The 26152-nt window shown below is 46.8% G+C and overlaps 1 protein-coding gene across 1 annotated transcript; it reads left to right on the top strand.

Annotated features, from left to right (window-relative positions):
• Positions 1–12133: 12133 nt before the first annotated feature.
• Positions 12134–25127, top strand: Uqcrc1 (ubiquinol-cytochrome c reductase core protein 1). The gene is made up of 13 exons (NM_025407.2): positions 12134–12273; positions 12502–12642; positions 17570–17656; positions 19530–19659; positions 20176–20374; positions 20846–20925; positions 22424–22539; positions 22822–22965; positions 23084–23244; positions 23342–23427; positions 24031–24119; positions 24425–24500; positions 24921–25127. Exons 1-13 carry the CDS (start codon positions 12205–12207, stop codon positions 24983–24985), a joined length of 1443 nt encoding a protein of 480 aa, NP_079683.2. The 5' UTR covers positions 12134–12204; the 3' UTR covers positions 24986–25127.
• The last annotated feature ends 1025 nt before the right edge of the window (positions 25128–26152 follow it).

The following is a 26152-nucleotide window of genomic DNA, read 5'->3' on the forward strand; positions in this document are numbered from 1 at the left end:
TAAGGAAATGTAAAAAGAAAAAGAAAAAAAAAACAGAACCAAAACGACATAGTCTGAAAAATTAAAAAAGGAAAGGGGTCCTGTGACACGGATGAAAGATGAAGGCGTTTGCGGCTGAGTTTGAACGACAGAACTCAGATGGCAGACAGAGAACCCACTGCTGGCAACTGTGCTCTGACGGGTGTGCACTGGAACACGCTCTCTTAGCCTTCGAGCCACGCTGCAGACTGCATTCTGAATGTCTGATGCATGGAACGCAGCGGACGCTCATTTGGTAAATGAACTTAGCCAGATACAGGAGGACAAATGCTGTAGTATTGCTCTTACCTGAGGTAGCTGCAGACAGAAAGTACACTAGAGGTGTCCAGGGGCGGCGAGAGGGAGGAGAAAATGAGAAATTACTTAGTGGTTAGAGTCTGGGGTGATGCAAACTTTTTAGAAAGAGAGAAGGGCGATGGTTGCGGAACATGGAATGGAATTCCCGCCACTTACAGCATTCCAGCATTCAGGTGTGTGGGACGCATACTCTGTAGCAGGGTCCTTGCTTAGAGTAGGAGCTTGCCCTAAGTTTGGCTACTCGGCACTGTATCCCAAAATAGGATGGAAAGGTTTTTTGTGTGTGTGATATATATGTATTGTATGTGTATGTACATTTATACACATATGTATATATGTGTGTTTATGTATGAATATGTACAATATATGTATGTATGTGTATATATATTCACATGTATGCATACATAACTATATATGCATTATTGTTTGTTTTGAGATAGAGTCTCACTGTGTAGCCTTGGCTGGCCTGGAATTTGTTTTTAGACCAGGCTGGCTTTGAACTCCCAGAGATTCAACTTTCTCTACCTTCTGAGTGCTAAGATTGAAGATGCTCCCTGCCATGCCTGGACCTGTTGCGCATATTTTATGATACAAGGCCTTACTATGGAGTTCAGGCTAGCTTTAAACCCACAACTGTACTGCCACTGCCTCCACAGTGCCAGACTTAAACACATGCACCATTACGATGTCTATCTAGAATCAAGGTTTTTTTTTTTTTTCATTAGTATTATTTTTATGAGACCCTAGGATTCCCCTTGAACTCACTGTTTGAATGAAAATGACCGTGAACTTCTGCTTTTCCTTCCTCCCCCTTTCAAGTGCCTGGATTATAGGTGAGTGCCACCACTGTCTTTACACAGTACTGGGGACCAAACCCACGGCTTTGCACATGGTAGGCAGGCACCCCACCAACTAGGCTACATCCCCAGCCCCTGTTTGTGTCTTTGCCTGTTTGCATGAAACAGGGTCTCACTCAGTAGTTCTGGCACAGAACTCAATATGTGATCCTCCTGCCTCAGCTTTGCAAGTTCTGACTCTGGGCTGCAGCACCACACCCGGCAAGGAATGTAATGCCTGTGCGTGTTACAGCAGGGGCAAACCTTTGAGCCCATTATAGCAAATCAAATAAATTAACATTAAAGGGTAGGGATGGAATGACTCTGCTTGTGTGCGGCATTAGAACAGGCAGTCATAAAGATAGGAAGCCACAGAGGTCACCTAGGGTAGAGAAAACGGAGAGTGATTGCTTAACGGGTCAGAGTTTCTGTTGAGGATAATGAAAAAATTCTCCGGAATAATGGGGGTGGTTGCGCAACATTGCAACCAACAATTTATGTGCATGGCTCCTCAGTGGTGAGCATGCCTGGATATTCTAACAGAAATGCTGGGAGAGCCGTGCCTGCTGTGCCTGCAGTCCCCACACTTGTGAGGTAGAGGCAGGAGGAGAAGGGATGCAGCAGCATTCCTGGCTATGAGACCCTGTCTCAAAAGAGATGAAGTGAGTACCAGGACCTCCCCGACAGAGTGCAGAAGGTACACACATGGCCATGGGCTTGCGAGCCCCAGGGTGACCAAGGGGGCCTCGGAGACAGGTGGGGAGAGGAAGCCTCGTCAGGAAATGGGCTACAAATTTCAGTTTGCAGTGGGTGTGTAGAAGCATGTTCCCACTCTCTACTCCTCACGCCCAATAAATTATAGGAGATTAATTAATGAGTCACCGAGGGCTTGATAAATCAGTGCAGCAGCCCCTTGACCTCTGTCTGCTTGTACCTCAGTTTGCAATAGGGTTTCCTTCATTGGCCAGTCTCCTGAAGCTGAGTCTTTGCTTTCTTCCCCTCAGCTTCTCTGATGATTGCACACATGTACAGCAAACACTTGATTCCATTCACCCCCCACTGCCTTCTCTCACCTCACACTCCCATTCACCCCCATTCACACCCAATTCACCCCACTCACACTTCATTCACCCCCAATGCCTTCTCTCACACCACACCCCCATTCACACCCCCACTCACCCCCACTCATACCCCCACTCTCCCCCATTCACACCCCATTCACACCCCATTTACCCCCACTGCCTTCTCTCACCCCACACCCCCATTCACACCCATTCACCCCCCACTGCCTTCTCTCACCCCACACCCCCATTCACACCCCCACTCACCCCCACTCATACCCCCACTCTCCCCCATTCACACCCCATTCACACCCCATTCACCCCCACTGCCTTCTCTCACCCTGCAACCCCATTCCCTTGGACCCCTTCTGCTGTATTTTAGTTTAGTTTATTCTTTGAGACAGGGTCTCATTATGGAGCCCTGGCTGCTCTAGAACTTGCTGATATTGAACCAGGCTGGTATTGAACTCACGGAGATCGGCCTGAGTGCTGGAATTAAAAGTACGCACCACCATGCCTGGTATTTTATTTTATTTTAGAATTTCATACATGAACATGAGTGCTATATTTACATCACTCCTCTCTCCCTCCCTCTTCTCCCCCCTCCAACTCCTTCTGTGTTCCCCCTCTCAACTTCATAGCCTCTTTTCAAATTAATATTTTTTTTTTATTATTATTAATATATGTAAGTACACTGTAGCTGTCTTCAGACATTCCAGAAGAGGGAGTCAGATCTTGTTGCGGATGGTTGTGAGCCACCATGTGGTTGCTGGGATTTGAACTCTGGACCTTCGGAAGAGCAGTCGGGTGCTCTTACCCACTGAGCCATCTCACCAGCCCATTAATATTGTTTTTACACACACACACACACACACACACACACACACACACACACACACACACACAGAGTACAACTTGCTGAGTCCACTTAGTGTTACCCATAGGCATATGTGTTTAGGGCTGACCATTTAGGGTTTGAGGGGCTCTCTTTCTTTAAGACTTATCATATTGCCATGCTTTGTGGCATATGCCTTTAACCCTAGCACTTGTGAAGTAGAGGGATCTGAGTGAGTTCAAGGCCAGCCTAGTCTATGCAGCAAGTTCCAGGACAGCCAGGGCTACATAGAAAGACCCTGTCTCCAAAAAAACAAATCATTTTACTTACTTTTTCACGTGTGTGTGTGAGTGTGTGTCTGTGTGAGTGTCTGTGTGTAAGTATCTGTGTGTGTGAGTGTGTGTCTGTGTGTTTAAGAGTCTGTGTGTGTGTGTCTGTGTGAGTGTGTCAGTATCTCTGTGTGTCAGTATCTGTGTATGAGTGTGTGTCTGTGTGTGTAAAAGTCTGTGTCTTTGTAAGTGTGTGTGTGAGAGAATATGTGTGTGAGCATCTGTCTGTGTGAGTGTGTGTGTGTGTGTGGTTGTACGTGTGTGTTCAGGTAGCCGCAGATGCTGTGAGTTCACCATTGTGACAACCATGTCATGTCTAGAGGATGGCAGTTGACAACACTCCTTCCCATCCTTCTTCTCTTACACGCCCCCACCGACACCACCCCCAGAGAGAGTGCCTCTCCGTGTTGCCCTGGCTGTCGGGGAACTCCTTCTGTAGACCAGGATGGCCTCAAACTCAGAGATCCACCTACCTGCCTCTGCCTCCAGAGTGCTGGTATTACAGATGTGAGTTTGGCTTTGCTATATTGCACCCCCACCCCACTCCCCAGCTGAAGACCAGACCCAGGACCTTGCAAGGTAGCAAGGGCTCTACCACTAAGTCTGTTTCTTTTCCACAGTGTTCCTGGAGCCTGGGAGGAGGTAAGACAGATGTCTCACTTAGGGCGAAGTACGCCAGTGTTGCATTACTGCTTATAAGTCTCTGCATTAACTGTTACCTGACGCATAGAGAAGGCTCCTGACCAAGGCCAAGAGCAGCACTAGGCTAGGGTCATAAATACCTTGGTATTTAAAGTCATAAAGTTTGACTATATGACCATTTAATAAAACATAAATAGTAAGTTTTCCTTTAAGACCTAAAACTGTCTCAGCAATGGGAATATATATATATGTGTGTGTGTGTGTATGTATGTATAATAATATTTATACACACACATATAATTTGTTTTTGTTTTTTTGAGACATGTTTCTCTGTGTATCCCTAGCTGTCCTGGACCTAGCTCTGTAGACCAGGTAGCCTTCAAACTCACAGAGATCTGCCTGACTCTGCTGGAATTAGAGGTCTATGCCATCATACCCAGCTTAGTCATGGGCTTTTAAAAATAAGATTTATTTTATATTATATGCATATGTGTTTTGCCTACAAGTATGTTTGTGTGCCATGCGTGTTCCTGTTGCTCAAATTGGTCAGAAAAGGCATTGTCTCCCCTGGAACTGGAATTACAAATGGTTGTAAGGCACCTTATGGGTCCTAGAAATCCAACCCAGGTCCTCTGCAAGAGCCGCAAGCTCTCTTAACTGCTGAGCCAGCTCTCCAGCCCCACAGAGTTTTGAGCAAGTTACAGACTCAGAGTTATGGACCCAATTCCTATCAGAAAATGGTTAGTTACCCGAAAGCAATAGCCTCTATTGTGCCACATTTTTTCTGTTTTTTAATGAGTTCCTTTTTAAAAATATTTATTTATTATGTATACGTACACTGTAGTTATCTTCAGACACCCCAGAACAGGGCGTCAGATCTCATTACAGATGGTTGTGAGCCACCATGTGGTGGCTGGGATTTGAACTCATGACCTCTAGAAGAGCAGTCAGAGTTTTTTAAAAATATATTTATTATCCTTTTCTGTGCACTGTTTCCATACCTGATGCCTGGAAAGGTCAGAGGAGGTGGTCAGGTCCCTGGAACTGGAGATATAGACAGTAAGGTAACTATTTTTGAAACTTTGTCTCAAAAAAAAATTAAGTAAGGGGGCCCGAGAGATGGCTCAGCGGTTAAGAGCACTGGCTGCTCCTCCAGAGGACCCGGGTTCAGTTCCCAGCACCCACATGGCTGCTCACAACTGTCTGTGGCAACCAGTGCCAGGAGATCTGACACCCCCACACCAATGCACATAAAGAAAGTTAAATTTAAAAATTAAATAAAAGTCATTCTTAATATGGGAGAGAATTTGCTGATGGACCAAGCATAGATTATGAGGGTGAAGAGCCAGGGATACTCCTGAGATTTTTATTCTCCTTTTGCTTTTTTTTGAGATAGGGTTTCTCTGCCTGGAACTCACTCTGTAGACCAGGCTGTCCTCAAACTCACAGAGACGAGCCTGCTCTGCCTCCAATGTGCTGGGAGTAATGGCATGAAATCCCATCACTCAGCTTCTTTTTTAAGACAAGATCTTGCTTAGAAGCTCTAGCTGGCCCTGGAACTCCCTATGTAGACCAGGACAGCCTTGAACTTCCAGTGGTTTGTCTGCTTCCGCTTCACAAGGGCTGGACCCAAACATATACCCTCCTCCCGCCCCATGTATATATGTGTGTTTGCATATGTATGTGCAGGGCTCTGTGTGCGTGTATCTGTGTGTTGCTATTACAAAGGAGTTTGGTTCTTAGCACCCATATTAGGTGGCTCACAAGTGTCTGTAACTACAACCTCAGGGGATCCATCACCCTTAGGTGATACACATAATGCATACTTAACACATAATTAAAAATAAATCTAAAAATGAATGAAACCAAATTATGGGAAAGAAAACAGATATTGAGGGAGGGCATAAAGAAAACAAGTGCACAAAACCAGAGTTGGGTCAGAGTGCCAGAGCTTGTCACCCAAGATGCCTCAGAGCAGAAAGAATCAATGGCGGAAGTCTGAAATGCTGGTAAAAGTTGTCTCCTGGAACTTGGATCACCACCTCCCTTCCTTGTAATGAGTGAAGCAGTTCCTGGAAATGTTCAGGTCGGAGTTCGGATACCCAGAATCTAGAAAGTTGGGTGTGCATGGAGGGCCATCTGTAGCCCAAGCAGACAGGAAGAGGCGACAAGGAGTCCCTCCATAAATCAAAAGCCAGATTCGCCAAACCAGAGACGGTAATGTCTGTGGAAGAAGGTCTCACTTCAGCCAATTTCCTCCAAAGATAATGACCGATATGCTAACGATCCATTTTCCTAGTCAAGTTCACACTGCACCTCTTGGAGAACGCCCTCTGGACTTGGGCGTTTCGTGGTCCTCCCAGGAGTCTGGTGTTTACCACGTCAGATGTTCTCCCTCCCTGGGATCTGAGTAATGACCTGTTTTCATATTTCTGGTAAGCTCTTATCATTGTGATAGTCCACATACTGATCACGCAAGGCACCTACATATTTGTTTGTTTTTAATTCTTCCACTGAGACAGCAGAAGAGATGGTTTATTGCATCGATTACACTTGGGCACAAATGAGAACTGAATGCAGCGGGTCCAGGGCAGAGGACCAACAGGTTCTTTTTCACTTGCAAGCAAGGTGACACTTTCACAGGTTGGCATCGAAGATCTGGTACAAGTTCCAGATCCACTGAGACAACTTTTATTAGCATCTCAAACCCCCAGAATTCCTTGTTTCTGCCCTGGAGCATCTTGAGTAACAAGCCAGTTTACCTGGGCTTCTGCCTCATCTCTCTTGCTTTGTGCATTAGCCTGCACATTGGCTCTTTCTCCACTCTGTCTGTTCTCATGGAGCAGAAGTCTGAATGCCAGAGATGGTCCTAAGGCGAAGAGCATGTCTGACTCTTAAACATTTTCTTTCCTTTTACTCTTTTCAACACAGGATCCAGTTACAAAGTAATGAACACAGGTGTGGGAATTCAGATTTGGGGGCGGGGTAAATGGACACAAAGGAATGTTTGTTCTTGTATAATGACAAATAATTATAGCATTGCTTACTTTAAACATAGTTTCTTTAGTCAGTCATGGAGGCCCAGACCTCCAGTCCCACCACTGAAGAGGCAAAGGCAGGTGGATCTCTGTCAGTGCAAGGCAAGCCAGTCTACATAGCAAGCTCCTGGTTAGTCAGAGCTACATAGTGATCCTCCCTCCCCCTCCCCCCTCCTCTCCTTCCCCTCTCCCCTCTCCCTCCCCCTCCCCCTCTCCCTCTCCCTTTCCCTCTCCCTTCCTCTCCATCTTACTCTGAAATAGGATCTCACTATGTAGCTTTAGCTATCCTGGAACTCACTATGTAGCTCAGACTGGCCTCGAACCCACAGAGATCCAAGTGCCTCTGTCTCCTGAGTGCTGGAATTAAAGTCACACACCACTGTGCCCAGCTGAAACCTTATAACAAATAAGCAAATCCAATTTTCTCATGCGATGCTAGGGACTGAACATAGGGCCTTGTATACACTACCATCGAACCATGTCTCAGCCTGGTAAGTGATAATGTTTTAATATTTATTTATTTATTTAAAAATATTTATTTATTTGTTATATGTAAGTACACTGTAGCTGTCTTCAGACACTCCAGAAGAGGGCATCAGATCTCATTATGGATGGTTGTGAGCCACCAAGTGGTTGCTGGGATTTGAACTCAGGACCTTCAGAAGAACAGTCAGTGCTCTTAACCGCTGAGCCATCTCTCCAGCCCCCTAGTATTTATTTTTGTTTATTTGTTTCTATACTTACGAATTTGTGCGCATGTAGAGGTCTGAGAACAACTTTGTGGAGTCAGTTCTCTCCTGCCGCCAGTGTGAATCCTAGGGATTACATCTGGGTGATTTGGTTTAGCAGCAAGCGCCACCACTCACTTAGCCAGCTCAGTGGCCCAGTAATTTATTTAACTAACAAACAAACAAACAAACAAACACACAAACACCACGGACCTGGAAAGATGTCTGGGTGGCTAAGAACCTTGGCTGCTCTTGCAGAGGATCTGGTCCAGTTCCCAGCACCCACATGAAAGTTAACAACCTTTTACTCTTTTCCCTGATTCCTGGTTCTGGCCTCCAAGAATACCAGAATACATGGTACACATACATACACGTAATCAAAACACCAGAGACACATAAAGCGAAAACAAAAATTTTTAATGCTTTTTTTTTTAGATTTATGTATTTATTATATGTAAGTATATGTAAGTACACTGTAGCTGTCTTCAGACACACCAGAAGAGGGAGTCAGATCTCATTACAGATGGTTGTGAGCCACCATGTGGTTGCTGGGATTTGAACTCAGGACCTTTGGAAGAGCGGTCAGGTGCTCTTACCTGATGAGCCATCTCATCAGCATAGATATTTTAAAAAACAAAACTCCACAAGAGGCTGGAGAGATGGCTCATCGGTTAGGAGCACTTCCTGCTCTTACAAAGAACCCCCATTCAGTTTCCGGCACCCACATGGCGGCTCACAACTGTCTACAACTCCAGTGCCAGGGGATTTAATGCCCTCTTCTGGCCTCCATACAAGCAAAGCCTCATACACATTAGAAACAATAAAACCAAAACTCTGAAAAGACAACATCCATGAGTCCTAATGATGTAATGATGCAAGAAATGTCAAATATCCAGATTTTAAACCACTACAAAGAGACATTCTGTTAGAAAATGATCTTTTAGCTGGATGCTCGTGGCGCACGCCTTTAATCCCAGCACTTGGGAGGCAGAGGCAGGTGGATTTCTGAGTTCGAGGCCAGCCTGGTTTACAAAGTGAGTTCCAGGACAAACAGGGCTGTACAGAAAAACCCTGTCTCGAAAAACAAAAACAAAAACAAATCTTTTAAATGTCTTTCATTCATATTGAAATAGCTGAAAGGCACCTCTAATTTGGATGACGAAATTAATAGGCTGTTTAACCGTGAGCTGAATGGGTGATGATTGTGAGTAACGTGGAACAGAATACAGGATGCAACTGTTTCCTTTCAGGGCTTTCGATCGTACAAAGCCTGTGAAGGAAGGCCCAGTTGATCATTGTTTATGGCTGTCTTACACAGGCTTCCAAAGGATACACTATTATTATTACTATTATTATTATTATTATTATAGCATTAAATTGAAAGTCTGGAATGGTTAAAAACAAAACACACTGAATTACAAACCAGTGAAGCCTAAGACAGGCAAATGTAATGTACTGTCCTGAGTTAGAAAAAGGACACTAGGTTAAAACAACAACAACAACAACAACTCAAGGAAATCCGTGCAAACTATGGACTTTAGTTAATAACTAACTAATAATGGCCTGCTAATAGTAATAGGTGAGCTGTACGAAGGTACGATGTCGGTAAAGGGAGCGGCTTGCTAATGCTCTCGAAGAGCATGAGGAACGTCTATACCATCTGCTCACAGTTCCTTAAGAATAAAGCTGCTCTAAAAATGGCTCCGTAGCAAAGGCGCTTTCTGTACAAACCAGGTGACCCGAATTTGACGCCTGGAATCTATGCAAAGGTGGAAGGAGAGAACAGAGACCCCAGTGTTGTTCTTTGAACTTTGAACACATGTGGGGACATCCCCCACACATGCATATATCATGTGCGCACACACAAGTAATAGATAAAAATAATCTTAAACTAAAAATCATGTTTTCAGAAAGCTGAAAGAGAGCTAACAGTGTGACTAAGTTGGTAGCATTTGCCTAGTGTTTGTGAGAACCTGGTTTTACTGCTCAGCACCACAGAAAGCAGCTGGTGGTCCTTACCTATGATCCTATTACCTGGGAGGGGGAGGTAGAAGGATCAGAAGTTCAGGTTATCCAAGGCTTCAAAGTGAATTTGAGGCCAGCTTGGGCTACACATGACCCAGTCTCTCCAAGAAAAGGAAGCAGGTAAGTTAGGTTTGTTTTTTGTTTTTTCCTTTGTGTGCCTGCGACAGGCCTTCACTATAGATCCCTGGCTCACTGTGCAGACCAGGCTAGCCTGGAATGCTGCACAAGGCTTAGTTACCTCTGCCTCCTGAGCACTGGGATTAAAGGCGCTTACTACCTTATCCAGCAGCAAAGAAGATTTTATTTCACTTTATTTTCCTCTCTAAATCGTACTTTTGGTCCACAAAATGTTAATCAATACACACAAAGGATCTTTTATCTGATTTCAGATAGTTTTTTTTTTATTATTGATAATTTTTCTCACTGTGCTTGAAATTAGCATTTTCTTAATGTTTAACTTCAAAGAGTTTTTGCCATTTTGAAAATTTTAAAATATACTTAATGGTAAAATAATTTCTCTCCTACAAACACTGATAATTTTTTTTAAGTAAACTGGTTGTTAGACAATGTACACAGATATATAATGCATTTTAAATACTCTCTCACTATGTCAGGTGGTATCATATAAGGGCTTTTGAACACACATACACACACACACACACATATATATGTTTTTATTTTTATTAGATATTTTCTTTATTTACACTTCAAATATTATACCCTTTCCTAGTTTCCCGTCTGAAAACCCCCTATCCACTCCCCGCTCCCCCTGCTTCTCAACCCACCCACTCCTGCTTCCTGGCCCTGGCATTCCCCTATACTGGGGCATAGAACCGTCACAGGACCAAGGGCCTCTCCTCCCATTGATGTCCGACTAGGCCATTCTCTGCTATATATGCAGCTAGAGCCATGAGTCCCACCATGTGGTTTCTTTGATTGGTGATTTAGTCCCAGGAAGCTCTGGGGAGTACTGGCTAGTTCATATAATTGTTTCTCCTATGGGGCTGCAAACCCCTTCAGCTCCTTGGGTCCTTTCTCCAGCTCCTTCATTGGGGACCCTGTGCTTCGCATCCAATAGATGGCTGTGAGCATCCACTTCTGTATTTGTCAAGCACTGGGAGAGCCTTTCAGGAGACAGCGTTATCAGGCTCCTGCCAGCAAGCTCTTGTTGGCATCCGCAATCGTGTCTGGGTTTGGTGGTTGTTTATGGGATGGATCCCCAGGTGGGGCAGTCTCTGGATGGTCATTCCTTTAGTCTCTACTCCAAACTTTGTCCCTGTAACTCATTTTTTATTGTTTTGTTTTGTTGAAACAGGGTTTCTCTGTGTAGCCCTGGCTGTCCTGGAACTCACTTTGTAGACCAGGCTGGCCTCGAACTCATGAATATATTTCTTAATGATTAATTTTTAATATTTTATGCTCTTTTACTATGCTTAACTCCCAAAGAATATTTTGCATGTTTTGAAACAATTTAGTATTCAACATTAGATATAGGATCCTCAGTTATGGATAGTATTAAATATTCATTAATGATATTTTAGGGTATGAAAGGATATGAATATAAAAGTTGAAAAAAATTTATGGATTATTTGATTCTCAAAGTACTCAACATTATTAATATGTTTGATGTATAAAATGCATTTAAATAATAAAAAATTAAGAAAAAAAGTAAACAAAAAGTTTTGAAATAATCACAAAATAGAAAAAACTTTTTTGCTTAGTTATTTTATTCCAAACAAGGAGCCCTATTCCACAAATTACCTCTACATTGTTCCTCTTTTCATACACACGTTTTTTTTCTTACGTTTTGGAGACACTGTCTTACACAACCCAGGGTAGTTTTGAACTCCTTACACAAGAGAGGAGGATGTCCTTGAACTCCTGATTCTTCTGTGTCTCCATTTCCCAAGTGCTATATATTTGGCAATATATTATTAAACGTCTTTCAAGTCAACCATTTAAGCATATTTTATTCTTTTAAACTAACTTTAGTGGACACCTTCTTGCACAGACAGGCAAGTGCTTTAGCCCTTGGGCTCAATTGTGCCTAGCCACTGCCCTCCAGGTTTCAGAGCTGCTGCTGGCGTACAATGCATCTCCCACAGTTGCATACCGCCTCCCTCAGGTGGAAGAAGGTGATGAATAGAACCTGTCTCAGATGGGACCAGATGAAGGGCCCCTCCCTCGCAGGTTGATAAATGTCCCGAAGATCCTAGAGGCACACGGACCAAATGACTACATGCGATCAATTCTTGCTAACGTACTTGCTGCCCAACAGGGGGCGACTGAGCACCAAGTCTTCCTTACAGCGCTTGCGCCTCAGACTCCGCTCTGCGCATGCGCAGCGCGGCTCTACACTGACGGAAGTTAGAAGATGGCGGCGTCCGCAGTCTGCCGAGCGGCCTGCTCCGGGACGCAAGTGCTACTTCGCACCCGCCGCTCGGTGAGGTGGCAGTGAGACGTTGGGCTGCAGGGCCCAGGGCTTTCGTACACAGATGAGGAGCAGGCTGTCTCAGCAGTGGCGGGTCGGAGTGGGGAGGTCGCGGGGGTCAGGGCCGTGGGAAGGTCATGGCGGAGGGCGGGGATGGTTATCTGCTCTGGCTTGGGTTTGAGAGCCGAGGTCCCAGAGGCTTGGCGAGCAGTTCTTGCAATGGTCGCCTTCTCCCTTTAGCCGGCCCTGCTGAGGTTACCTGCCTTGCGGGGTACCGCAACCTTCGCCCAGGCCCTCCAGAGCGTGCCGGAGACCCAGGTCAGCATCTTGGACAACGGGCTGCGTGTGGCCTCGGAGCAGTCCTCGCATGCTACCTGCACGGTAAGTGTGCGCCAGTCCTCTAGGTGAGGCCCGCCGTGTTGTCCCAGGTTGGGATGTGACCTTGGGCTCCAGTCTTACATGTTTTGGGTGGAGACTGGCTTACTGCCGGGGCTTATCCCTGTACCTGACTTCAACCCTGCCTTAACCCGGCAGCCAACATTATGGTGCTTGCCAAAGACGGGGCCGAATTCTCTCCTCCAGCTTTTCGTTCTACCTCCCCGAGAGAAGAGATTATTCTCTTGCCACGAAAAAGAATGAGATTTCACAGACTTTAGGTTATTTACAGAAAGACATCCAGGTCTGTTAGACTCACCACCTAGGCTATGTAATTTGTAGACGTAGCCAGGAATACACTTCAAGAAATGCCTCTGAAGGACGGGGAAGATGGCCCAGTGGGTAAAGAGCTTGGTACTCAAACATGGGTATCTGAATTTGGAGTCCTCAGTGTTGTGATTTAGGTCTAACACCAATACTCTGAGGGGTGGAGACTAGTGTGTCTAAGCCGGTCTTACTTTTACCTACACGAGTGGCTTACATGTGTGTATGTGCACCATGTCTGTACATAATGCCCTTGGAGGTTGGAAAAGGATATTAGAACCCCCAGAGGGCTGGTGAGATGGCTCAGTGGGTAAGAGCACCCGACTGCTCTTCCGAAGGTCCGGAGTTCAAATCCCAGCAACCACATGGTGGCTCACAACCACCCGTAATGAGATCTGATGCCCTCTTCTGGTGCGTCTGAAGACAGCTACAGTGTACTTACATATAATAAATAAATAAATAAATAAACAAATCTAAAAAAAAAAAAACAGAACTGGAGTTACAGGTGGTTGTGAGCCACCGTGAGGGTGCTGGGAATTGAACCTGGGTCCTGTGGAAGAGCGGTTCCTAACCCTACACAGTCTCACCATCCCACGTACACATACGTAAAAATAAAAATTTTTTTTCTCCTTTTTTTTTTTTTTTTTTTTCTTTTTTAAGATAGGGTTTCTCTGTGTCGTCCTGGCTGTCCTGGAGCTCACTCTGTAGAGCAGGCAGGCCTCGAACTCGGAGATCCATCTGCCTCTGCTCCCCAAGTGCTGGGAAGAAAGGCATGAGCCTCCAATGCCTAGCTCAGAAGTAAGGATTCTTAAAACAAAAAACAAAAGATTTAGAGTAATCAGAAAAAGCACCCAGTTTCCTCTGCCCTCCGCAGATATTTGTGTGGTGGAGTGTGCACACGCATGTATGTGTGGCACTTGCACACACGAAAGAAATGCCTCTGAAAGACTGGGAAATGTAACTTGGGTGGAGCCTTTGCCTACTGAGTGGAAAGCCATGAGCTTTATAGCACTGAAGGAAGACAAAGAGTACCTTTGAAGATTACAGTGAATTGGATGCTCTTTGGTTAGGAGGGCTGGCCGCTCTTGCACAGGACCAGATTTCAGTTCCCAGCACCTTTATTGGGCAACTTCTAACCACCTGTAACTCCAGCTCCAGGAGATCTGACACTTTCTTCTGGCTTCTCTGGGTACCTGTGTACGCTGGTACACAGAAACACAAATACTTTATTTAAAATTGCAAATTGGCCAGGAGAATTGACTCTGGTTTATAGTACTTGTTCTCTTTCAGAGGACCTGGCTTCAATTCCCAGCACCCACGCAGTGGCTCACAGCCAGCTGTAACTCCAGTCCCAAGGGATCCTGTACCCTCTATGGATCTGACCTCCATAGGCACGCATATACATACACGTAGGCAAAACACTCATCCACATAAAATAATGAATGTAGAAGTTGGAAATCTTCAAAATGGAGTCAAGAATTGAAATCTTTACTAGGTGTGTGAGAAAACTCCCAAGAACCAATCCTCCCAACACACTTAGTAGGGCTAAATTGTTTTGTTTTATAGTTTTTTAATACAGAGTTTCTCTATGTAGCCCTGGCACTCTAGTGTTCTGGCACTCTCTGTAGATCAGGTTAGCCTCAAACTCACAGAGATCTGCCTGCTCCTGATTCCTGAATGTTATGAGTAAAGGTGTGTGCACCACTGCCTGCCTAGGGTTATATGTTTTTGTTATCTGATTCTTTCCTTTTTCTAGGAACAAATAATGACTTGTGATATAATTGTTATCAAACATAGGATATGGCGGGAGGTAATTTCCTTGATGTGTGGAACCTACATGAGTAGACTCAGAACCTACTAATGAAGCTTAGGAAGTCCTGCTCTATTCCACAGGTGCTGTGGTACCGTGATTATGCTTCCATTACAAAGAAAGGATGGTTAAAAGTCAAAGGATACTGTGGGTTGTAGACTAAGATGATAGACTTAAGGTGAAGGTTTGGGGCTAGAGAGATGGCTCAGTGGTTAGAGGCACTGGCTGTGCAATCAGAAGAGCTGGAGTCCACAGCCCAGCGCTTAGGGGACAAGGTGGGAGTCCTGCAAGTGTCCAGCTTTGGAGAATGCGGTGTACCTTCTGGCCACCATGTTCACATACAGGTCACATACATTCACACACACAGTAGAGGGCACGCTTATCTGAGGTGACCTGACACAGTGAGGTATAAGCATCTGCTTGCAAAGCCTGTGAGAGGTTTAAGTTAGCTGTGACCACCATGTGGGGAAGTAGTGTGCGTCACAGCATGGCAGGGGAGTGGTCACGATTGAGTCTTGCATGCTTGTAATCCTATTGCTTGAGAGGTGGGGGCAGAAGGATCAGGAGTTCATGGCCATAATCACTACTGAATGATGATCTGGGCATCATATATGAGCTGTATTGCACCCTGTCTCTCTCTTAGTTCAAGGCCAGCCAGGGTGAGATCATGTCTCAAACATTGAAAGGAATGTTAACATTGCTCTTCTGGAGCATGGTGAGGATATGTGTGTGTAGAGCTAGCTCGTGAGTTAAAGGCTTGCATTGCCTTTGCAGAAGACTCGAGTTCTGTTCCCAGCACCCACTTCAAGTGGCTCCTGATTGACTGGAACTCCAGCTCCAAGGGCTCTCCACAGACACTTACTAGTGTGCACATACTCATGGCATATCCCCACTTAAGATACTTACATTGGGTGGAAGGAGGACACTTAGCATTTAATATGTTTTTTTGTTTGTTTGTTTTTAATTTTATTTATGTATATGAGTAGCTGTCTTCAGACATACCAGAAGAGGGCATCAGATCCCATTACAGATGGTTGTGAACCACCACGTGGTTGCTGGGAATTACACTCAGGATCTTTAGAAGAACAGTCTGTGCTCTTAACTGCTGAGCCATCTCTCTAGCCTTTTTTTTTTTTTTTTAAGATTTATTTATTGTTATAACTAGTTACACTGTAGCTGTTTTCAGATGCACCGGAAGAGGGGTCAGATCTCATTTCCCATGGTTGTGAGCCCACCATGTGTTTGTGTGGTTCCTGGAATTTGAACTCAGGACCTTCTGAAGAGCAGTCATTGCTTTTACCTGCTGAGCCATCTTACCAGCCCCACATTTAATATGTTAAATATATAAGCGACTGAAACTTCTTTTAGGTCTAAAAGTATACATCAGTGATAAAGTAATTGCTAAATATTCATGGGGCTTTGCATGTAATCACCACTGCTGAAATACGATGGAGTGGTACTGAAGCCAGGCACTGTGGTATGTGCCTGTAGTCACACATGTCTGAGAGGTTAAGAGATGAAGGTTGCTTTGACACAGAAGTTCAGGACCAGCTTAGCAACGTGGCGAGATCCATGTGGAGAAGTTACTGGATCATGGGGCCATCCTTATAGGGTCTTACTATGAAAGTCGCCTTCCTCTTTGTTCTGGAGACAAGGTCCCACTATGTAACTGGCTGGCCTGGAACCTGCCTCTGGGAGGATTAATAGTGTTTTTCCACCACACCCTGTTTCAGTACCTTCTTAAAATGATGAAATACAAAGTAGCTAAGCCAGTAGCTTCCTCTACAGATAAAAGAATAAAACCATCAGAACAAAGGCAAGGGGTAGGATATTGGGTTTTGTTTTGTTTTGTATTGTTTTGTATTTGAGACAGGGTCTTGCTGTGTTGGAAAGGCTAACCTTGAACTCATAATCCTGCTTCTGCCTTCTAGAGTGCTAGGGTTACAGGTGTGGGACACCACACCTAGCTAGCACAAGATTCTTAAAATGTAGAAAACAAACTGTTGTCTGCAAATGATGGCTTCATGCACAGAAGAAAATAGATTAACTAAAAATTATAGTTGTTGAACCAGGTAAATGGGTGCAGTTGAAAATAAGGCATGCTAGCAGGGTTGAAGAGATGGCTCAGTGGTGACCAGCACTGGCTGCTCTCCCAGAAGACCCGGGTTCAAGTCCCAGCACCCACATGGCAGCTCACAACAATCTGCAACTCCTGTCTCAGGGGGATCCGACACCTGCACACCGCTATACATGCAATCAAAACACCAGTGTACAAGCCAGGCGTGGTAGTGCACACCTTCAATCCCAGCACTTGGGAGGCAGAGGCAGGCATATTTCTGAGTTCGAGGCCAGCCTGGTCTACAGAGTGAGTTCCCAGACAGCCAGAGCTATACAGAGAAACCCTGTCTCAAAAAACCAAAACAAACAAGCAAACAAAAACAAAAACAAAACACTAATGTACATAAAAATAAATTAGTTTTAAAAGAAAATAAGGCAGGGGGATTTCTGTGAGTTCAAGGCCAGATGCTTCAAAGATTAGCACCAGAAATGCTCCTGGATGTTTCTGATAACCCGTGAGGGAATAGGGCAGGTAAAAGAGGTGTGGCAGTATGATTAGTCGTTTGGCTCCTTCCCCATATCTGTGACCCTCTTGTCCCTCTGATTGTAGGAGTCTTAATGGAGCAGCTCTCCCCCACATTACCATCAATGAGGGCTTACGTGAAACCTGTGTTGTTACTCAGGGTATGACCAGGAGCTAGACTGATGGCTGGTTCCTTTTGTGGGTGCTCTCTTGTCCAGGTGGGAGTGTGGATTGACGCTGGCAGTCGCTATGAGACTGAGAAGAACAATGGAGCAGGCTACTTTTTGGAACATCTGGCTTTCAAGGTAAGTCTCATAAAGTCCATGTTTCCCTCAGATTAGGGCTTCCTGTCTCAAAGGCCAACGATCTAAAAATTAGTCTCCTGATTGGGGACCTTTAGGGGCATGGTCTCAGGCTGCCCTTCTGGAAGGAGCCAAAAGTTCTTGTGAGTGAGTGCTTATCTGATGAGCCCTGTGTAAGGTCAGTTTATCACAGCAGGGAAATACAGAGGCTGGAACTTAGAACAGCAGTCACATCACATCCACAGTGAAGGACAGAGACACTGGCTGCAAGGATGCCTGCCTGCCTGCCTGCCTGCTGCTTTATGCCCATCTAGCTGTCTTCAGTCTTAGATCGTTTAGGGCCTGCTCTCTAGAGAATGGCGATTCCCATAGAGTACCCTAATTTAAGTAGTCCCTCCTTGAGATTCTCCACAGTGACTCTAGGTTGTGTCAAGTTGGTGGTTAAAACTAACCTTATCAGACTAGGTTTGTCATGTGCCTGAGCACGTGGAGGACTTAATGAACTCGCACATGTAAGCATATGCATTATAACAAACTTGCAGGCGTGGTAATGCTTTCTTGCTTGTAAAATGTCACTCTGTGTAGATTACCTACAACCCATAGTTAGAATGTAGAGGCCTGTGTGTGGTTTTTTATTTGTTTGTAAGTGGCAAAAAAGTTGAGGCAAATATATAGTGTGGAGGGATGTGGAGCCAGAATCAACAACCCATCCAGGTGTGTTGTCACAGACACTTGTGCAGGTGTAACGTGCCTTGCACACACATTGGACTAGGTCCAGTTTACAGAAGTGACTGCTAACTACATGAGTAGCATGGTGGGGCACAGGTGTGGAGATTATCTGACCATGGCTGTAGGTAAAGAGAACATGGAGTGCTGGAAAAGATAGGCTGTTGGGTAGCTCTGGTTGCTAGGCAACACTTGTTGCAGCTGTGCTGTTTCTCCTGTCACTGACTGTCTCCATCCATTGGTCCATGATGCTGTCTGCTCAGCTGAGGGCCTGTTTAATGTAATGAATACAGACTGCTGAAGGAGGTATATATTGGGTTTCATAGGAGCGCATTGAAGGCGGGCCCCTGTATGCTGTGACTCCTGGTTGGATGTATACCATGTGCTTACCTATTGTATCTCCTGTATACCATGTACTTACCTATTGAATCTCCTGTATACCATGTACTTACCTATTGTATCTCCTGTATACCATGTGCTTACCTATTGTATCTCCTGTATACCATGTGCTTACCTATTGTGTCTCCTGTATACCATGTGCTTACCTATTGTATCTCCTGTATACCATGTGCTTACCTATTGTGTCTCCTGTATACCATGTGCTTACCTATTGTATCTCCTGTATACCATGTGCTTACCTATTGTATCTCCTGTATACCATGTACTTACCTATTGTATCTCCTGTATACCATGTACTTACCTATTGTATCTCCTGTATACCATGTGCTTACCTATTGTGTCTCCTGTATACCATGTGCTTACCTATTGTGTCTCCTGTATACCATGTGCTTACCTATTGTATCTCCTGTATACCACGTGCTTACCTATTGTATCTCCTGTATACCACGTGCTTACCTATTGTATCTCCTGTATACCATGTGCTTACCTATTGTATCTCCTGTATACCATGTGCTTACCTATTGTATCTCCTGTATACCATGTGCTTACCTATTGTGTCTCCTGTATACCATGTGCTTACCTATTGTATCTCCTGTATACCATGTGCTTACCTATTGTGTCCCCTGGAACTGGGGTTGTGGATGGTTGTGAGCCACTATGTGGGTGCTGGGAATGGAACCTGGATCCAAGTGACTTAGCCACTGAGCCATCTCTTTAGCTCTTGATTGGTCCTCTTGATGTCTGATTCCAGGGAACAAAGAATCGGCCTGGCAATGCCTTAGAGAAGGAGGTAGAGAGTATTGGGGCTCATCTTAATGCCTACAGCACTCGAGAGCACACTGCTTACCTCATCAAGGCACTGTCCAAGGACCTGCCAAAAGGTAACGCCTGGAAGAAGCTGTGGGCACGGGGCAGGTCTCCAGGAATGCAGAAGCCAGGCTCCTAAGAGCTCTAGGACTGTCTGCAGAATTGGACTTACCCATGGGGCTGTGGCCTTGTTGCAAGTGTACAACAATGGGAGGTGCCAGGCTTAGGATTTTACACCGACATTATCTCTACTGGCACCTAAATATGTCGGTTTTTAAACTGTTTAAATCCTGTGTGTGCGTTGGTGTGTGTGGTCACAGGTAACTTGCAGGAGTCTGTTCCTTCTTTGTGCCATGTGGATTCTGGCACGCAGACTGGGTTTATGCGGCTTAGAAGCAAATGCCCTTACTCATTGAGTCAGCTCTTCAGTTTTTTGAGACAACAGACCATTATGTGCCCCACGTTGGCTTTGAGCTCACTCTACCCCTAGCTGTTGTTGAACTCCTAGTAATCCTCCTGCTTTGGTTCCCCAAAAGCTGGGATTAGGGGTGTGCACCATCATGCCTGTTACCATGTCCTTGTGTGTCCAGTTGTGGAGCTCCTGGCAGATATCGTGCAGAACAGTAGTCTGGAAGACTCACAGATCGAGAAGGAACGAGATGTGATCCTGCGGGAGATGCAGGAAAATGACGCCTCCATGCAGAACGTGGTCTTTGATTACCTGCATGCGACAGCATTCCAGGGCACACCTCTAGCCCAGGCTGTGGAGGGGCCCAGTGAGAACGTCAGGTGAGAGCTGGATGAGCTTGTGAAGTGTGCATGTCCCCATCAGCCACGTGCCTTTGGGTTGTCTAACTGTCTGTTGTTTGTTTTTCTAATTTATACAAAGTTTGAATTGCCGTCCGACCCTATGACCCTGTTAGCTCTGGGATTTTCACTGGAGTCTTGGGCTCTGTTTGCGGTCTTTCCATGCATGTCCTGACATTCTGGGGGAGGGAACGTGTAGCTGTCCCTCTGGTGGGGAGTGTGCCATGAAGAGTGTACAGCAGCAGAATTAGGTGCCTCTTCAGAGCCTGCATCAGCTCACACCTTCCCTGGTTCCTCTCTGGGTCCTGAAGGGGTAGGTGACAGAGAAGGGATTGAGAGGCGGGCTCTGTTAAAGCCTGCTCTTTAGCGACACCATGACTCTTCTCGGCTACGTTCTGTGTGACTCAGCTTGCTGTGCAGTGAGAGCAGCTGACTCGGCTGCATGTCTTGCAGGAGGCTGTCGCGCACAGACTTGACTGACTACCTCAACAGACATTACAAAGCCCCCCGGATGGTGCTGGCTGCAGCTGGAGGTGAGGTTTGCTGAAGCCCTGGACTGGGAGGGGATGGGGGCGAACTTTGCTTATCATGAGTAGATCTTCTGGTTCTGAACATAGAGGACTCCAGGGATCTCTGTTCTTGTCCTGTTGTTAAGGTATGTAATTCTTCTTGTATGCTTAAAGATGGACTCTGGATACCACTGGAACTGGGCATATAGGGGTGCTCCTTCTCCAGGACATGCCTCAGTTTGGCTTTCAGCTCCTGCCTAGGCCACAAACCTCTCTTAGCCTCACCTAGTCCTAGAATACCGTTTGAGGGCTAGTGGAGGACATATGGGCTTATTTTGATAGCCTTGCCATTGGGTGTCACAGATGTTGGCTCTGTGATAATGTACATTTGACGGTGACTGGGGCCACCTTAAAAGGGAAGCGCAGAATTATAGCAACGGTTTTAATGGGAGCTTAGAAGTGGGTGGGGAGCATACGTCATTCAATCAGATTTCTGAAGGGTGAAGTTGTCTGTTTAGTGGGGGACTTGGGCCAAGGGGAAATATATATGCTAAGGCTTGCTCTGCTGCTGGGTGGAGTCAGAGTAAGGCAAATGAACTAGGGAACTAGGGAGTTGCGCGCGCGCGCGCGCGTGTGTGTGTGTGTGTGTGTGTGTGTGTGTGTGTGTGTGTGTGTGTGTGTAGGGGTGTTGGGGGGGGGGTGTGGACATCCAAGGACAGCTTGTGGGAGTTGGCTCTTCCCATCTACCATGTGGATCTTGGAATCAAATTCAGTCGTTAGACTTGACAGCAGGTGCCCTTACCTGTTGAGTTATGGGTTGACCCGGAGATTTATTTAGATTTTTTTTTTTTTTTATGTGACTGTGTGTGTCTGAGTCTATATGCCACAAGCATGTTGGTGCTCATGGAGGCCAGAAGATGATGTTAGATCCCCTGGAGTGAGTTACATGAAGCAGTGCCCTACCTGACATTGGTACTGGAAACTAAACTCAGGTCCTCTGGAAGAGCAGGAAGTTCTCTTAATTGCTGAGCCTTGTCTCCAGCCCCACTTTTATGTTTGATGGCACCTGAGGCAAGAGCTCTAACCACTCAAATATCCTCCCATTTTTTAACATAATTTTTAAAAGATTTACTTATGTGTATGCATGTCTTGCCTGTCTGAATGTCTGTACCACATGGGCATGGTGTTCACAGAGGTCAGAAGAGGGGATCAAATCTGGAACTAGGGTTATAGATGGCTGTAAAACACCTTGTAGGTGTTTGGAACCAATCCCTGATCTGCGAGAGCAAGTGCTCTTAACTGCTGAGCTGTTTCTCCAGATTTCCTACCCTCCAAGTCTACTTTAAGATTCCATGTGCCTAAGGCCATGGGCTGTTTTGCCCTGAGGCCTGTCTTGCCTTTGAGACACTGTCTATCTTGGATCATCTCTTCCTCCTGTTCTGATGCCCTGTGTGTTTCTGCTCCTGTCTGACTTCTCCCTTTGCTTAGGATGGGCGACCACTGACCCCTCTGTTCCCCACAGGTGTGGAACACCAGCAGCTGCTGGACCTTGCCCAGAAACACTTGAGCAGTGTCTCCCGAGTGTATGAAGAAGATGCCGTGCCTGGTCTCACTCCATGTCGCTTCACTGGCAGTGAGGTGTGTTGCCTGGTAGCAGGGTTGGTGCTCTGAGCTAGGGAGGACCCTTGAGCACAGGTTGTCTTTGCAGTGTCAGATTCCTCAGGACATTGGCAAGGGGTCCAGCATCTCCCATCCTTTCTGTTTTCCCAGGAGGCCTCTCAGCCCTGCCATGTGTTGTTTCAGATTTTCCATCTCGATGATACCCTGCCCTCTCCTCTCAGCCCTGACATGTGTTGTGTCAGACCACCATCGCCATGATGCCCTGCCTTCTCCTCTCAGCCCTGACATGTGTTGTTTCAGATCCGCCATCGCGATGACGCCCTGCCTTTGGCCCACGTGGCCATTGCAGTAGAGGGACCTGGCTGGGCTAACCCAGACAACGTGACCCTCCAAGTGGCCAATGCCATCATAGGCCACTATGACTGCACTTACGGTGGTGGAGTGGTAAGTACCAGGAACAGCCAGTGGGACTTGCCCTCAGCAGAGGGTGCTGGGTTGCGGTTTATGAGTTATGGAGCTTAGGATATGTGCCACAGATGCTTCTGATCCTTGCCTCTGGCAGCACCTGTCAAGCCCGCTGGCTTCCGTTGCTGTGGCTAACAAGCTTTGCCAGAGTTTCCAGACCTTCAACATCTCCTACTCTGATACTGGGCTGCTGGGCGCACACTTTGTCTGTGATGCCATGAGTATCGATGACATGGTCTTCTTCCTGCAAGGCCAGTGGTGAGTCTCAGTTCAGTGCTGCAGCCTGAGACACAGGTCATTGCCGGGGACACTGAGCGTCACTTCAACCTCACCCCCACCCTCCCACTTGCTTTAGGATGCGCCTATGTACCAGTGCTACAGAGAGTGAGGTGACTCGGGGCAAAAACATCCTTAGGAATGCTTTGGTGTCTCATTTGGATGGTAAGTCCTGCATCCTCTAGAGAGGGATACAGCATATCCCAGCAGTGACTGTTGTGACTCAAGCTGTAGTGTGGCCATGTTTAGAAAGGAGAACCATGGCATGTGTGGTGTTTCACCCTTGTAATTCCAGCATTTGGAAGATAAGCCAGGAGGATCCGGAGTTCACGATTACCCTTAGCTACAAAGTGAGTGCAGGACCAGATGATAGTATAGGGGACCTTATCTTAAGAAGAAGAAGCTGGGCAATTCCAGCACTCTGGAGTCAGAGGCAGGAAGATCTTTGTGCGTTAGAGAGGCCAGCTTGGTCTACTTATCAAATTCCTAGCCAGTTAAGGTTACATAGCAAGACCTTGTCTCAAAAGAAAACAAGAAGAAAAAGAGGGAGGGAAAGAAGACCACAGATCCCCTGCCACCCCAGATGTGGGTGTTTGGAGCTTCAGGTGCAAGTGGGGCTAGCCCCAGTCAATAGCACACTACTGTTGTTATTGGCAGGTTATTGTGGAAACGAGGGTTGTGGTCTGGGGTCAGAGCATGGTTCTAGAGGTCTTTGGGGGTCCGAGATTGAACCAAGCAGATCTATAAGCTTTTCCACTTCTCTTGAAGGCACCACCCCTGTGTGTGAAGACATTGGTCGCAGTCTCCTGACTTATGGCCGCCGCATCCCTCTGGCTGAGTGGGAGAGCCGGATTCAGGTAATTGGACCCCTGGAAGAGGGTCTGGAGCCTTAGGCTGGTGGGCCTCTGCAGAATTGGAGTTGGAATTTGATACATCAAAAATTGCTCCCATAAGCATCTGTTATCCAAGGCAGCTGCCATTTGCAGGGGTGGGGGTAGAGAGATACTGAGGGCTGTGGACAGGCAGGGAGAACCCTGCACACTCGCCCCTTTGGGAGAGGAACAGCTCCAAAGAACAAGTAGATGTGGGTTGGCTTAAGGAGGCGCCGGCTAAGGGGGTGCCCAGTACCTGCCACTCCTGTTATCTCTGCCTCCCTCTGCAGGAGGTGGATGCCCAGATGCTGCGTGACATTTGCTCCAAGTACTTTTATGACCAATGTCCAGCAGTGGCTGGCTATGGTAAGTAGTCTAAAGGTCTGTCTTCTGTCATTCTCCTCAGGCCCCCCTCCCCATCTGTCCCCCCATTCTCAGCTTATACTTCAAGAAGGAAGTTGGGGCTCTCTCCAGTAACCAGCTGCCAGAGAGTTCTTTTTCAGAAAACCTGTCCAAACAGTTCCCAACTCCCTGCCAAGCTACTTCCATTAATACCCCACCCATCCCCAGCCCACCAGGTAACAGGTACCCTGCATGTGGGGTGGGGCTGCCAGGCCAGAGCATGAAAGGACAGGCTCTGCACCTGGGGAATGTGTTCCTCCTCCTTTCACTCAAAGCCTGGCTTGTGCTGCTCTGGGCATCCACTCTGAGCTGGGTGTGGCACGGGGCCAGGTGTCCCTGTGCAGGCCAGGCACTCCACCCTGACTCCCCGCCTTATCCCCACAGGCCCCATCGAGCAGCTCCCAGACTACAACCGGATCCGCAGTGGCATGTTCTGGCTGCGCTTCTAGGCAGGAAGTCTGCACAGGCAGGCAGGAGGGCGGGGCCGGGCACCCGGGGTCCCTGCCACAGACATACCACTCCTGCTGCTCAGCTGTGTGCAGCCAGTTACCCCCAATAAAGCCCTATTGAGAACTGTGTTGTCCTTCCTTAGAATTGGCATGGAGTCCATTGGGAGCAAAGACTTCCCTCACGTTCTGCACCCTCTCAATCCTTCGGCCTTCCCATAGTCTCATGTGTCCTCAGCCAGGGGCAAGCGTGGAGGCTGCAGCAGAGGCCGGAAGCCTTTGATGCTTGCAGGGAGTTTGCCCAGATGTTTCCACTCAGCTACATGGGGGACATTCCTCATGCAGCTTGTCCCAGGAATGGGATGTGGGAGTTATGGAAACTACAGACCCAGCCTGTACCCTGTTGAGGTCCCAGTGTGGAAATTAGGAACTTATGTGGGAAAACCCTCACTGAAGACTTGAGAGCCACCCTCTGGTGGATGGAGCAGGAGGGGCCACTAGTGTCCCAGAGGAAACTGCTCCTGAGTGTTTACTGTGGGTTATAGAGAGGATAGCCTGGAGCACAGTGTTCTGATTTGGTTTCCAACTGCTGTCTGGACAGGCAAGGCAAGAATCCTTTGCCTCTATTTGCCGCTGACTCAGGCTCCAAGAATAGCCCTGAGCTCAGTGGGGCCCAAGCCCACTCCCTCCTCTAGGTCTGTCTGTCCCAGGCAAGTCCGGAGCTGTTGTCCTAGAGATCCCTTCCCCACGTTCTAGAGGCAGCCAGGACCTAGCCAGCCATCTCCTGATGAAGGAAGCCCTCGGTTGCTTTATGCTTCTGCCACTCCTCGGAGCTCTGATCTGGGAGAATGTGGGGTGCCAGGCCTCACTGCTGTGCTCCCCAGGCTTCTGGGAGAGCCCTGGGGAGGCCTGTGTGGAAGGTGGGAGCAAAGGGTCTGAGCCTCTTGAACTTTCTGGCTGGTGAGTGAGCTGGAGTCTACGCCAGTCTGTTAAGAGGGGCTCTTTGTTAAGTCTCCCAGCACCCTCTTGTAAAAGTGCCAAACAAGCCTTGACTCTTGTCATTTGTCAAGGGGCATGCCATCCTACTGTGTGACCATCTGGACTGCTAGGAAACACAACTCAGGTGGACCGAACCCTGGCTTTGTGTGGAGATGGAGCAGCCGTGTCTGA

Source organism: Mus musculus, chromosome 9 (assembly GCF_000001635.26).
Source record: "Mus musculus strain C57BL/6J chromosome 9, GRCm38.p6 C57BL/6J".
Classification (NCBI taxonomy): Eukaryota; Metazoa; Chordata; class Mammalia; order Rodentia; family Muridae; genus Mus; species Mus musculus.

Bases quoted from the DNA above. Each gene is read 5' to 3' on its own strand.
- Uqcrc1 (NM_025407.2), top strand. From the start codon at position 12,205: ATGGCGGCGTCCGCAGTCTGCCGAGCGGCCTGCTCCGGGACGCAAGTG. The intron at 17,657-19,529 runs GTAAGTCTCATA...GTCTGATTCCAG, and splicing joins TGGAACATCTGGCTTTCAAG to GGAACAAAGAATCGGCCTGG. The intron at 23,245-23,341 runs GTGAGTCTCAGT...CACTTGCTTTAG, and splicing joins TTCTTCCTGCAAGGCCAGTG to GATGCGCCTATGTACCAGTG.